Source organism: Centroberyx gerrardi, chromosome 7 (assembly GCF_048128805.1).
Source record: "Centroberyx gerrardi isolate f3 chromosome 7, fCenGer3.hap1.cur.20231027, whole genome shotgun sequence".
NCBI lineage: Eukaryota > Metazoa > Chordata > Actinopteri > Beryciformes > Berycidae > Centroberyx > Centroberyx gerrardi.
In genome coordinates, this window is record NC_136003.1 from 30,873,338 (window position 1) to 30,885,054 (window position 11,717).

General features: G+C 40.8%; 1 protein-coding gene across 1 annotated transcript; it reads right to left on the reverse strand.

The window, feature by feature from the left end:
• Positions 1–1,327: 1,327 nt before the first annotated feature.
• prf1.3 (perforin 1.3) lies at positions 1,328–11,489 on the reverse strand. The gene is made up of 9 exons (XM_071901288.2): positions 11,475–11,489; positions 10,897–10,974; positions 9,772–10,042; positions 8,886–8,927; positions 7,606–7,698; positions 5,899–6,035; positions 4,077–4,575; positions 2,498–2,868; positions 1,328–1,870 (listed from the first exon to the last, which is right to left on the reverse strand). The coding sequence occupies exons 3-9, from the start codon at positions 10,033–10,035 to the stop codon at positions 1,600–1,602; spliced, it is 1,677 nt and encodes a 558-aa protein (XP_071757389.2). The 5' UTR covers positions 10,036–10,042; positions 10,897–10,974; positions 11,475–11,489; the 3' UTR covers positions 1,328–1,599.
• Positions 11,490–11,717: the final 228 nt, after the last annotated feature.

The window sequence follows — 11,717 nt, forward strand, 5'->3', positions numbered from 1 at the left end:
ACTACCACTACTAGTACTAGTACTGTTGTTACCATTATTACCATTACTGCTACTACCAATAGTGTGACTATTGATAATAAAAGTGAATCTTCATAGCAGGTTAAACAACATGTGTGTATTGTGAAGCTGCATCCTGAATGCTGATGCTTCCCTGGATAAATCTCTGTTGAATATTTGTATTGTTCCTTCTTTGTGTTTGTTGTTGCTTGTTCACCCTGAGGAAGGCGTCAGCTGAAACGTGTAGGTGGAGTTTTTTTTATTTTTTTTTTTTATCTCTCTTTGTCTTCCAAACAAAGGCATTTTATATTTAACTCTCACATGTGCCTGGGCTTATTCTCTTGACACTATAAGTATACTGCATGTTTTCCATTTATTTTGTTTTCTACTCTGTACTTCAGTTCCTGCTCCTTGAGCACCTGTCAAGTTGGTTTGAATCTTTGTTGAAAATATGTTGGATGATTTTACTTAATACGACTTGCCATAGTGCATGAAAACAGACATAAAAAATCATGGGATGTTGTATAAATTGGTGCCTCTTAAGGCCGTGATCACATGAGATGTTTTTTTGAATCCTTTTCTTCAGTTACCTTCAGTGGTTTGGTCGCGGCAGGATTGCGTCTCCTCCAAACTATGCGCCTTGCCTTTTGGACACGGCACATTTTGGGGCTGCTATGGGGCGCTGCTCTTGGCGCTCTCACTTGAACATGAGTCAACTTTAGCTGCACTTTGCATGACATCAGGGGGAAACGAGCCCTTTAAACAGCGCAGCTCTCAGATTGGAGCTCTGTTCTCAGACTTATGAGGTCAATTTAGGGACAAAAAGTCTGAAAGCTCAATCCAAACCTGTAAACGAGAAAACTAAATCGTAAACGAGACAAAAAAAAAAACTGTAAACGAGAACACAAAACTGCAAGTAAAAAAAAAAAAACGGTAAACAAGGAATGAAAACCGTAAACGAGAAACAAGAGAATTGCAATCGGGGTTCAAATCAGTTGTCCTGGTTTGATTCTGTAAAACGGATATTTCCGCTCTCAGATCCTTCGCTCGCCTTTACATGACTCTTGTTCCTCCTCGCGCCCTTTGACCTCTTACTCTCTCTGTTGCTAGTGATGCTCACAACGGCTCTTTGTGTTTCAGCAGCAGAAAGAAGCGTCCTATCTGATGAAGAATGATAATGATAAAGGCAAGAAATTGTGGAAACAATGAAATAACTCGCTGGCAGGGTTCACACTGATAGATTCCCATCCAAACCACATATATTTTAATTGCTGGTAATTGAAATCTGAACAAATATTTTGTATTTTTGATAGTTTCTCATAATGATAGACATGCTGACTATGACATATTTGGCTGTCTCAACTCACAACAGACTGTAAAATGGTAAGAACTGTAAAATGGTAACAACTGTGTAATACTAACAGGCAGAAAGACAGACTGGCAGCATTACTAGAAACTTTTCTGTACCCACAAATATCTGGAAAAGCAAATATCTACAATCTATGAAGCCATGCAGATTCTCATGTCTCCATCATCTAAAATCTTATGGCAGCCATCTTATGTATCAGAGGAGATCAAAGGAAGGAGTCGCTGTGCGCTCGGTCAGCCGGACCTCCCCGAACCCCAGTAGTCCTCCCGGTCCTCCCGCACGTATCCCAGCATGCCCTGGGAGCCCGGCGAGGCGGCGTACTGCCCGCACAGCGACCCCTGCAGGCTGGGACCGCACACCACGGACAGCGACACGAACAGGGAGCCGTGCTTCAGCTTGAAGCTCCGGGCCACGTTCTGGCCCTTGGTGGGGATGAGCCGCACCTTCCCCAGCAGGTCATCGTTCCACCGGTTGTCCCGGTCCCACACCTCGAACTTCACAGGGCTGTGGGGGCGGGGCCGAATATTATGATGAGCAGAGAAGGTTAGAGATACCAGAAGCTACCAGGTTCAAAGATACTTAGTTAAAGTCACAACGAAACGCCATTTTGAGAGCATCTTGCTTCCTTCCAATTTGACTGTCCTGTCCTGTCCTGTCCTGTCCTGTCCTGTCCTGTCCTGTCCTGTCCTGTCCTGTCCTGTACTACTCCACTGTATTACCTGTTGAAACAGGATGCTGGGGTGGGACATAACATGAGGAGACACTGTTTTCCAAGTAAAAGTAATGGGATTTTGATATAACAATACAAGAAAATTAAGATTTAGTAATTTAGTAAAATTTTTTAGCATTTATTGTTAAATAAGTGTATATTATGGCACAGCATATGGCATTTCATTTCATTGTAACTTTAGACCCCAACTGCTCTGATTAGAGTAGTTCACCTTAGATGACCTTAGATCAGATTAAAGTAGATTGGATTACAGTAGACCAGATTACTTTACATCAGATTAGATTAGAGTAGATCAGATTATTTTAGATCAGAACATATTAGATCTGGTTAGAGTAGATCAGATTATTTTAGATCAGATTAGAGTAGATTAGATTAATTTAGATTAGATCCTCCACACTCACGTTCTGCTCTGCAGGTTCACGGTTCCAAAGCTAACACGGAAGTTCCAGGAAGGGAAGTTGTTGTTCCAGATCACCGGTGTCGTGGCTCCTTGTTTACCGTAGAAAACCTTGACGTAGCCGTCCGTCTTGGAGAAGTAGTCGCCCCACAGGCCCGCGGCTCGGACCACCGTCACGTTCATCCGGGCCACGCCGGGCCCGGAGGGGCAGCATTCGGAGTCGACCATGCGGTGTCCGCTGCATTTACAGGCACAGTTCCGGTTTTGGTTGCCGATCTTGCAGCTGGCGGGGCAGCGGAGCGGCACGGCGCTGCGCCGGATGTAGTCGCTGATGGCGGCCTGCAGGCTGGACCTCAGGATAGGGTTGTCTGTCACCTACAGGGCAGGAGCAAACCACACATTTTTAATGCAGAATTTGTTCAGTTTTAGTTTATTTGCACAGTGATAAAGCATAAAAATGAGTGCTAGAAAACTGTGAATATGATGATAAAAAAAACACAGAAAGAGGAGATGCAATCAGTATTCTGTGCAGGTGAGAAAAACTATGAAGTTGAATGAGTTGAAGCTGAACATTAAGTTCCTTCTGCTCCACCGGTCCCACCAGTGGGTCCGTCATTATAAACGCATGTTGCGTGGCCAAGCTTTATTCAAACCAACAGAACTTTATTTTAAATTGTAGTCCAGATTCCAAAGATACCAAACATGTCAGGCTGAATTACAGGGAAATGTGTATAAAATGATGCCCAAGACATCTAGATTTTGTCCATTTGATGCAATGCTGCAGCCATAATAAACAGTGTCTTGGGATTGAACATTTCACTCAAAGGAACGAGCAGATACAGAATGTTTTGATGTTGCCGTACAGTACGAAAGACACATTTTTTCTAACTTTGAAGCACCTTACGCCTCGTACACAATTGACGTATGCTAGTTCCGTTGGCTCCGCCGGAAATAAAAAAAAATTCAAGTCAATGGAGGAGCTCCATAACGCCCCCTTGTGGACAGCGGATCCATTCACAACGGACTGACGGATACTTTGAAAAATTTCAAACTTTGCGTTGGCAGCGGACCGTCAGAATCTGTCATTTTCAACCGGAAGTGATGGTTGGCATGATAACTAGTAAACAATGTATGTTTTTCGATAAATGATCCTTTTATAATACAGATTTTATTATTTGACGTTTTATTAAAGACGTTTGTAGTATAAAATGACATTTGTATTATAAAATATAAAATACTGTGATTATTATTTTCGATTAAAATATGTTGTCACTCTTTTTTCTGGTGCTAGTTTTGGCCTTTATAAGATAGAGCAAGCTAAAGCTACTATTGATAGCTCGGTACCTCGCTACCTTTAGCTCTAGGTAGTGCTAGCTTGCTAGCCCAAACAGAGGCGCCCGGCGCTCCTACATAGTCCGTCATCTTCTGTCAAGATACACTGTGCAGTACGAACCGTTGGGTGGCGAGACTGCGTTGAGAATTCAGGCACGTCAAATTGGCGGATGAATTGTGCACGAGACGTTAGGGGGAAAATCAGAGTTCAAGGAGTTAAACTTCTAGGTAGAAAACCCTCAGAGCCTCACCAGCAGGTGCAGAGAGCTCAGCTGGTAGGACACCACGCCTGGGACCCTCTTCAGGGACCTGAGCCACTTCTTGTACCCCTCCTTCCCGTTGGGGTTGAACAGGAGGTCGCCCACATCCCCGTCGCCCCCCAGAATCTCCGTGACCCGGTCCGAGAACGCCGCGCTGAAGCTGCTCCCCGTCTTCAGCTTCTTGCTCTGTGACTTGCAGTAGCTGACGGACGGACTGATGGTGACGCCCTTGATGGTGGCGCTGGCCTCCACCGACAGGCAGTTGCTGACGGTGTGGACGGACAGTCTGCTCATGGACGCCTGGCAGGTCCGGACGGCGGTGGTGGAGTGCACCCGCCCCCCCAGCTGGACCCGGCGGATGAAGTGGGTCCCGTAGACGGAGATGAACTGGCGGTAGGCCGAGGTGTTCTTGTGGTCGTACGTGGTGGGGAGGTTCTTCAGGGAAACCTCGAACTCCTTGCTCAGCGGGGGGCGGGAGTGGAGACGGAAACTGAAAGGAGAGTGTTTCAAACTGACAGGTGAAGAAGCGCTCGCTTTTCCAGTGGTTTGGGGACCCTAGGCAAAGGCAAGCATGGGGCCCCCTGAATCCCAACCCTCTCCCTTTTTAATCTACCCTTTCTATATATGACCTCCAAGTTGGGGCTGAGAAAACTATGTAAGGGCACTTTGTTTTGGTTTTCTGCCCCACGTATTGTGTGTTACTTCTTACGTCTCTCAGCTACCGATGCAGTGGCAAGGAAAATTAGCTAAAGTAGCGGATTAGTAGCAAAATAGTAGTCAAGTAGCAAAATCGCACTAGAAATGGAATAACCCGCTATAGCCTGGCTGATTAGAGGGGGTGACCAAGACTCAAGATTGAAATAATTTATTGTAACAAAAACTTTTTCAGTCAGTACATTTCTTTCGTATTGATTAAAAATAAGTTTACATTAGTTCTATTCTTGTCTTTTTTGGGGCCCTCTGGCTGCTGGGGCCCAAGGCAGTCGCCTACCTTTGCCTAATGACCGCCCCTGCACATACTATATACTTGAAGATTTTGTTTGTCAGTACATTAAGATATCCACCATATTAAAAAAGTGACACCGACTCTGATGATGATTGCTGTTATGAAAGAACTTGCTGATGAATATTATTTAAGTTATGTTACAAAATGTTAACATTTTTAGAGGACATAATCGCACTCCAACTGTAAGGTTCTGTTCATGATTTTAATGTAAGCAATGAACATCAGCCAACTTTTATGTCAATATGGATTTATGGCGTTTTGGAAATGAACCCTTGATTTTTGGTTTTGTAAAGTGATGTTGTCGATCATCTTGCAGTGAAAAAGTCTAATTTCCCTTTTAAACTGTTTTGTGTAATCCAGCAAGTAATCACTGTGTTTTCTTAGTGCATCCAATAGGTTACAGACAGTGCATTTTTGCGATCTAATTACTGTAATCCCATTGTACATAACCTGCACTATCTAACCCTGTGTCAGATAGTTCAAAAAGCAGAACCATTTGTATATTATATCCTCAGTAACATAAAGAGCTTCATTCCAAACTCTTCCTTACTCTTACAAAATGACGATACGCTCAAGTTATGAAGGGCCACATGCCAAAACGCTATATATCCATTTCAAGAAAATATTCTGTTTTAACAACACTTAAAAATAGAGATAATTCCCTTCTTGAAAATGTTGGTATTTTGTAAGCAATACCTTTTTCTGATAAAGAGTTATACCTTGATGTCAGCAATGATAAAGAGTAGGTGTGACTTTATTTCAAGTGGTGGATGTGTCATTTTGTTTCGTAGTTCTTCCAGTACTCACGTGTAATATTTGCATTTGAACTCGTGGCTGGTGAAGGAGAACTTGTCTTTCTTGCTGTGGCTCGTGGCGAATGAAGAAGACTTGGAGTGCGATCCTCCGACAGCGAATCCGAACTTACCACCGATGCTGAGGCCAACCTTAGTTGTGTTAATAATTACGTTAGCAATTGCACCCTATTCTTCACAAACCATTATTATTATTAAAGAGTACTACAATGTCCTACTCAAGCTATTAGCCTTTATGCACGGTGCTTTGCCATGTTTGTCCTTAGTAGGCCTCCGTAGTGCAGTGGCGTTGCTGTGCTTTATTTACAAATGTGTTGCGGTTTCTGTCACCCTCTAGTGGTCGGAAATTTTCGCTTATTGCAGCTTTAAGTAGAAGTGTAAGTACTGGTGTAAAAATCTACTTAAATAAAAGTAAAAAGTGTCTCATCTAAAATGTCCTCAGAGTAAAAGTTCCTGAGTTCCTCTTTAGAAAAGAGAACGTTGTTAGCTGTGATCTTTAACATGTGATTCTAAAAGGAGAGAGGACAGAGTTCAAACTAGATTCTTTTAACTGGAAACATTAGAAATGACAAAATAAAGTGCAGAAACAAAGTAAAGTCAGACTTCAGAGTGAAGTACAATACTTAAGCAAAATGTACTTAAGCAAAAGTAAAATTACTGACTTTAAAAATACTCAAAAAAGTGCACAAAAAAGCTACTCAATTACAGTCCAGCATAGCTTGACTTTCCTGAATCCTCTGCTGCAGTCGTACCTCATCATGACAGGGATTGTTCTTGGAGTGTTTTCGAAACTCTTTATTTTTTTATTTTTATTTTATAAGCCTACCCTATTAATCACTAATCAAAGCCCTGTCTGTGCCAAAAGTTTTTACATTAAAGGTTGCGTTCCAGTGAAATCAGCAACCACTTCCTATTATCATCTATTAGCAATGCTAGCACAAGTCAGTGGGATGTGAAACCATAACTCTTAACATCACTTGCGAGCCATTCCATATACTTCCATAGCTGTAGAATACGTAATAGAACTTGCTCAAAGCACAAAGCAAAAACTCTGATGAAAAAATGTTTTGAATATTAGAATATTGGACATGGTTAATGATAAATAGGATAGGCCTCTAAAATCACTGAACCTTCCCTTTAAGTGCCTTGCTCAAGGGCCCCAGGGTGCTCTGCGAACCAGTAATCCCTTAAAATACCCTTACATTTACATTAATTCACTCCTTAATTCATGCAAAATCCCCTTAAAATGAGTTAAGTGAGTTATTAATGAAGGAGACCCCATCAAAACCACCTTAAACACCTCTTAATGTTTGACTCTTTACTGTCTAATTGAATGTAAAATTCAGGGAGACAGGAACTTTCCATTAATAACTCGTTAATAACCTGTAAACCTGCACAAAAGGCATAAAAAATCCCTTAATTTCTAGTGTCTCCACAAACCAACCCATAACTAAATCCCTTATAAACCCATAATACTGACCTTACTTTTTTAAAGCTGTTATTTTTAATGGATTATTAATGTTTATGTAATGAGAAATTAAGGACATTTCAGGGATAAAATTAAGGGGTTTGGTTTCGTAGTGGTGATGATGTCACTGAGCGTCTAGAGTCGACAGCCCCAACGTATTTCTGTTAACAGCTAACCTTGTGACGATTACGACCTGCTGACCTTCAGTATGAATGAATGAAAGTAAAGTCCCACCTTCCAGCTGACTCCCAGAGACTTGCTGGTCTCTTTCAGGACGGACTGGCTGGACTCGAACATCCTGCTGCTCAGACTGCGCCTGCACTGCACCTGAGTCCAGACAGCAGCATTAAAACGGCCGTGTTCCACTTTATCACAAGTTCTTACAATCTAATAAAACTTACTCAAAAATCAATCAATCAAAAATCAATGTGACAACATGCCCCGAAATCAATGTGACAACATGCCCCACCCAGGCATTCCTGACAAAGGTCTCTTCCCTGAGCACACAGCTTCACTAAACCATTCAAATTTATTATTAGGTTATAGTTGACCTTTGCTTTTATGTGTCACAATGTGTAATCATTTTGATTCCTTCATAAGAAAAAAATGAGAAGAAAATCTTTTCATTATTTACTTTCAAGTAAACAAATTGCTTGATTGAGTGTTTTGACTTAGACTGTTGTAATCAACGTAGGTGACCTCTTATTAAGAAAGTAAAAAAAAAATTTGAATTGGACTTTTGGCTCTAAAATATTTCATTTCAGAAATAAAGCCACTGAGACAACTTACCCACGTGACAACTTACCCCGCTCTCCCCTACCTTTCCACAGGTTATTACACTGGAATAAGTCCATTGTAAAGCAGTGATACTGGAGGATAACTTAAAGGGCAAATCTACCCAAAAACAGAATTCATGTATTGCTGCTGTCAAAAAACAACAGATCTGCTAAAAGTTTTTTCTTTTCAAGAATGAAGAAAGGAATGATCATTACTGATGCTCATCTGTTTTCTAAATAATACAATCTGTTTTTAAAATGTTTAAAGGGCCCAATGGTCTTGAAACTCGCTCAACATATAAATGTCCATGGAAACTTTCAATTTAATGAATAATTAGATGGTTAGATGGTTTTTGTCCAACAACAGCTCACTGTGAGCCAGCTTAAAGACCAGCTTTGCAACAATTTTACTGCTGAGTAATTAGTGTTACTGTGATGACGGCTGGTAAAAATGTAAAAAAGAAAAAAAAAAACTGTGCTGTTGTCAGTGGAATCGGCTTTGTGTGAGAAACGGTTGTTTGGGTGTGAAGTGAGATGCAGTTAGACTGAAAACTGATTTCCAAAATGTTATATATTTATTTTTAAAAGAAAAGTCAGACTGGGTGTCTCTTATTTCAAATGTTGGATATGTCATCTCACGAACTTTTCACACAAAACAGGAATATTTTTCAGCATTTTTTTTTTTTTTTACATTGAGTGATGAATTTCAGGCAGACAAAGTGATTTCCCTCCACTAACCTTGATGCGCCAGTCCAGCACCGACACCGGGAGCTTCTGGGTCTGGTTGAAGTTTTCCATCATGACGGTGATGAGGGAGCAGGAATGAGAAAACACAACAAACATAACATATCCTCTTTATCCAAAGCTCTTCACATTATCATGAGTGCATGTTCAGCAGTCTCTCACCCTGGCGGTTGAGCTAAACAACAATTACAGATTCAAAATGCCTTCGGAAAAACAATACTTGAATCTTTTTTTTTCTTTTTAATTTGCACTAAAATTAACAAAAGTAACAAAATGCAACATTTGTTGAAAAACGAGCGTGTTTCGTTCCACAGAGCATGTGACACCAAACACTGTGACTTAGCCAAAGATAAGAATGGCTCGATGTTTCAAATGGGCCTACAAAGTGTGAAACGCTATTCAATTTCTATGAGAAAAACAATAAATCAACATTCTCTGTGGTTGTTTTTTCTGTGTTCTAATAATTGATGTGAAATGTATGTGGTGTTTGTAATTGTCCATAACCTTTTCACATCTGTCAATGATCATTATAACTGAATTATCTGTAAGTCACAAAATGCTAACAAGCTAGCAAACTTCTGTACAAGAGAAGAGTCATGTTACATTTTGATACTTTAAGAAAAAAAACATTTTAATGATCTTGCTGTTGTTTGACAAGTGTGAAAAGGTAACAAATTATTTACACCAAATACATTTCACATAAATTATTAGAACACAGAAAAAACAAACACAGAAAATGCCGATTTAGTGTTTTGCTCATAGAAAGTGAATCGGGTTTCGCACTTTGTAGCCGTGCCCTTTTTGCCATTCTCATCTATTAAAACTGCGGTTCTTTGGCCCCGCCCACTGAGGTTTAGCTCGACCAATGAGAGAAGCCCACCTGGTTGAGCAGGTGGTTGCGGCAGACGGTGCAGTTCCCTCCGTGTCCCCCGACCATGAAGTTCTTGACGTCCGCCACGCTGGCGCCGCTGGTCTCCATCTTCACCACGTCGAAGCCCTCGCCCGCCAGGTTGTGACCCGGGACGAACGGAGCCTGCTGGCACTCGGTGAAGGAGCCGGTCTGGCAACCCAGAGAGGGAGGGGGGAGGAGGAGGAGGAGGAGGAGGAAGAGGAGGAGGAGGAGGAGGAGAGGGGAGGAGAGCATAGTGGAGCTGAAAGGAAAGGAGGAAAAAAGAGACAAGGCGCTGTGTGAAGGAAGAGATACACAAAGAAACAAGAACGAGACACACTGTCCTGTTTTATCTTTCTTTCTTTCTTTCTTTCTTTATGTCATTTTACCAGACACATTTTTATTTTGCTTGAAAATTTTGCTGTTGCTTGTAAGTTTTAATCCATTTATTTTATGTAAAGCACTTTGAGTTGCATTCTCTGTATGGACAGTGCTATAAAAATAAAGTTATTAGTACTCTGATTAGATTATTATATCCGTGAAATATACAAAAATACTCCTTTTTTATCACGTAACATTGTTTGTTTTGCGACATTTAGTAGCGAAATTATTTCTCTGTATTGTGATGATTGTAAACCGCTTTGACAAATTATTTTTTTTTAGTATCATAGAAGCCCATTTCCGCCACCTGTTAAAATAAATCCGGCACATTTTTTTTCGTCATCAAGTGAGAATTTTTTCTCAATATTATGATTTAGTGCCTCATAATTATGAGATAGTCAAAATTATGACATACTATCTTATAATCATGTGGTACTAAGTCGTGATATTGAGAAAAAAAATCACTTGATGATGAAAAAAAAAACTTTTTTTTAACAGGTGGTGGGAATTGGCTGCCATATCATGCTAATAAATCTTTTTCAAATTTAACTGAAAATTTGAAAAAATTGAAGCAACTTTCCTGAGCAATTCTGCCAACAATTGTGCCCAATTCTGCTTTTTCATCACTTTTCAGCTGCAACCAGCAGCTGGTAAAGTCCTTCTTGGTCCCGAAAAACTTCAAAAACCCCACTGGGCATGTGCAGAGACATAAAGTTTCTTTATGCTTTATCTCACCTGGTAGGACAGCAGACTTCACTGCAGGAGTCTCTTTCTGTTTGGTTTCACAGCCAAATGTTTTTTTCCTGTAGCTCACTACAGGAAGACAAAAGAAATAATATTAAACACAAGAGCTGAGCTAGTTTTCTTTTTCAATTCTAGTGTTTTTTATTGCAGTGTTGATAACTCGATATCACACCTGCACTTGATGATGGCAGAAGAGACTGTTCCATCAAATCTTATATTTTAGCATGTTGGTTTATTTGATCGAAGCTCACAGTTTAAGTCAGTCTGAATGAGAGCGTCAAGATAAATTCTAACATGGTAATTGATCGAAGCTTTTATTCAAAAACGCTCTATATTCATTTTAGGGAAAAACAATCATTACCAGAAGTTCTTCATTCAATATCTTTAAAATATAGAAGTGTTATAATTTTCTATACTAACGTTTCCTATCATTCTCTAAAATGTTTTTTTTTTAATTCTGTGATACCAATTGTTTAGTAAGAGCATCCATCCCATTTCTCTAAAGGCTTCTGTCTGATTTTGGATCAAATCTCTCCTGCGTTTCCCAGACAAGCGACGGAGTGACTCACCCTGCCGAGACGCTGATGGAGGCCGACGGTAAACTGATGGAGAAGAAAGTGCAGATGAGTAAAGCTGGATGTCTCTATGTGGGGGGGGGGGGAGGGGGGGGGGGGGGGGTCACAGGCCACGCCCGAGAGAGAAAACCAGCCTGATGTGGCCGACTTCCAAAACACTTTGTAAGAGGAAGAGTTTTCTCGGGGCGTGATCACACCTCTTACTGGAAGCTGACTTTGTATTTTTGTATTTAGTTC

Bases quoted from the DNA above. Each gene is read 5' to 3' on its own strand.
- prf1.3 (XM_071901288.2), bottom strand. From the start codon at position 10,035: ATGCTCTCCTCCCCTCTCCTCCTCCTCCTCCTCCTCTTCCTCCTCCTC. The intron at 6,036-7,605 runs GTGGGACTTTAC...AACACAACTAAG, and splicing joins CTCTGGGAGTCAGCTGGAAG to GTTGGCCTCAGCATCGGTGG. The intron at 1,871-2,497 runs GTGAGTGTGGAG...CCGCCCCCACAG, and splicing joins GTGAACCTGCAGAGCAGAAC to CCCTGTGAAGTTCGAGGTGT.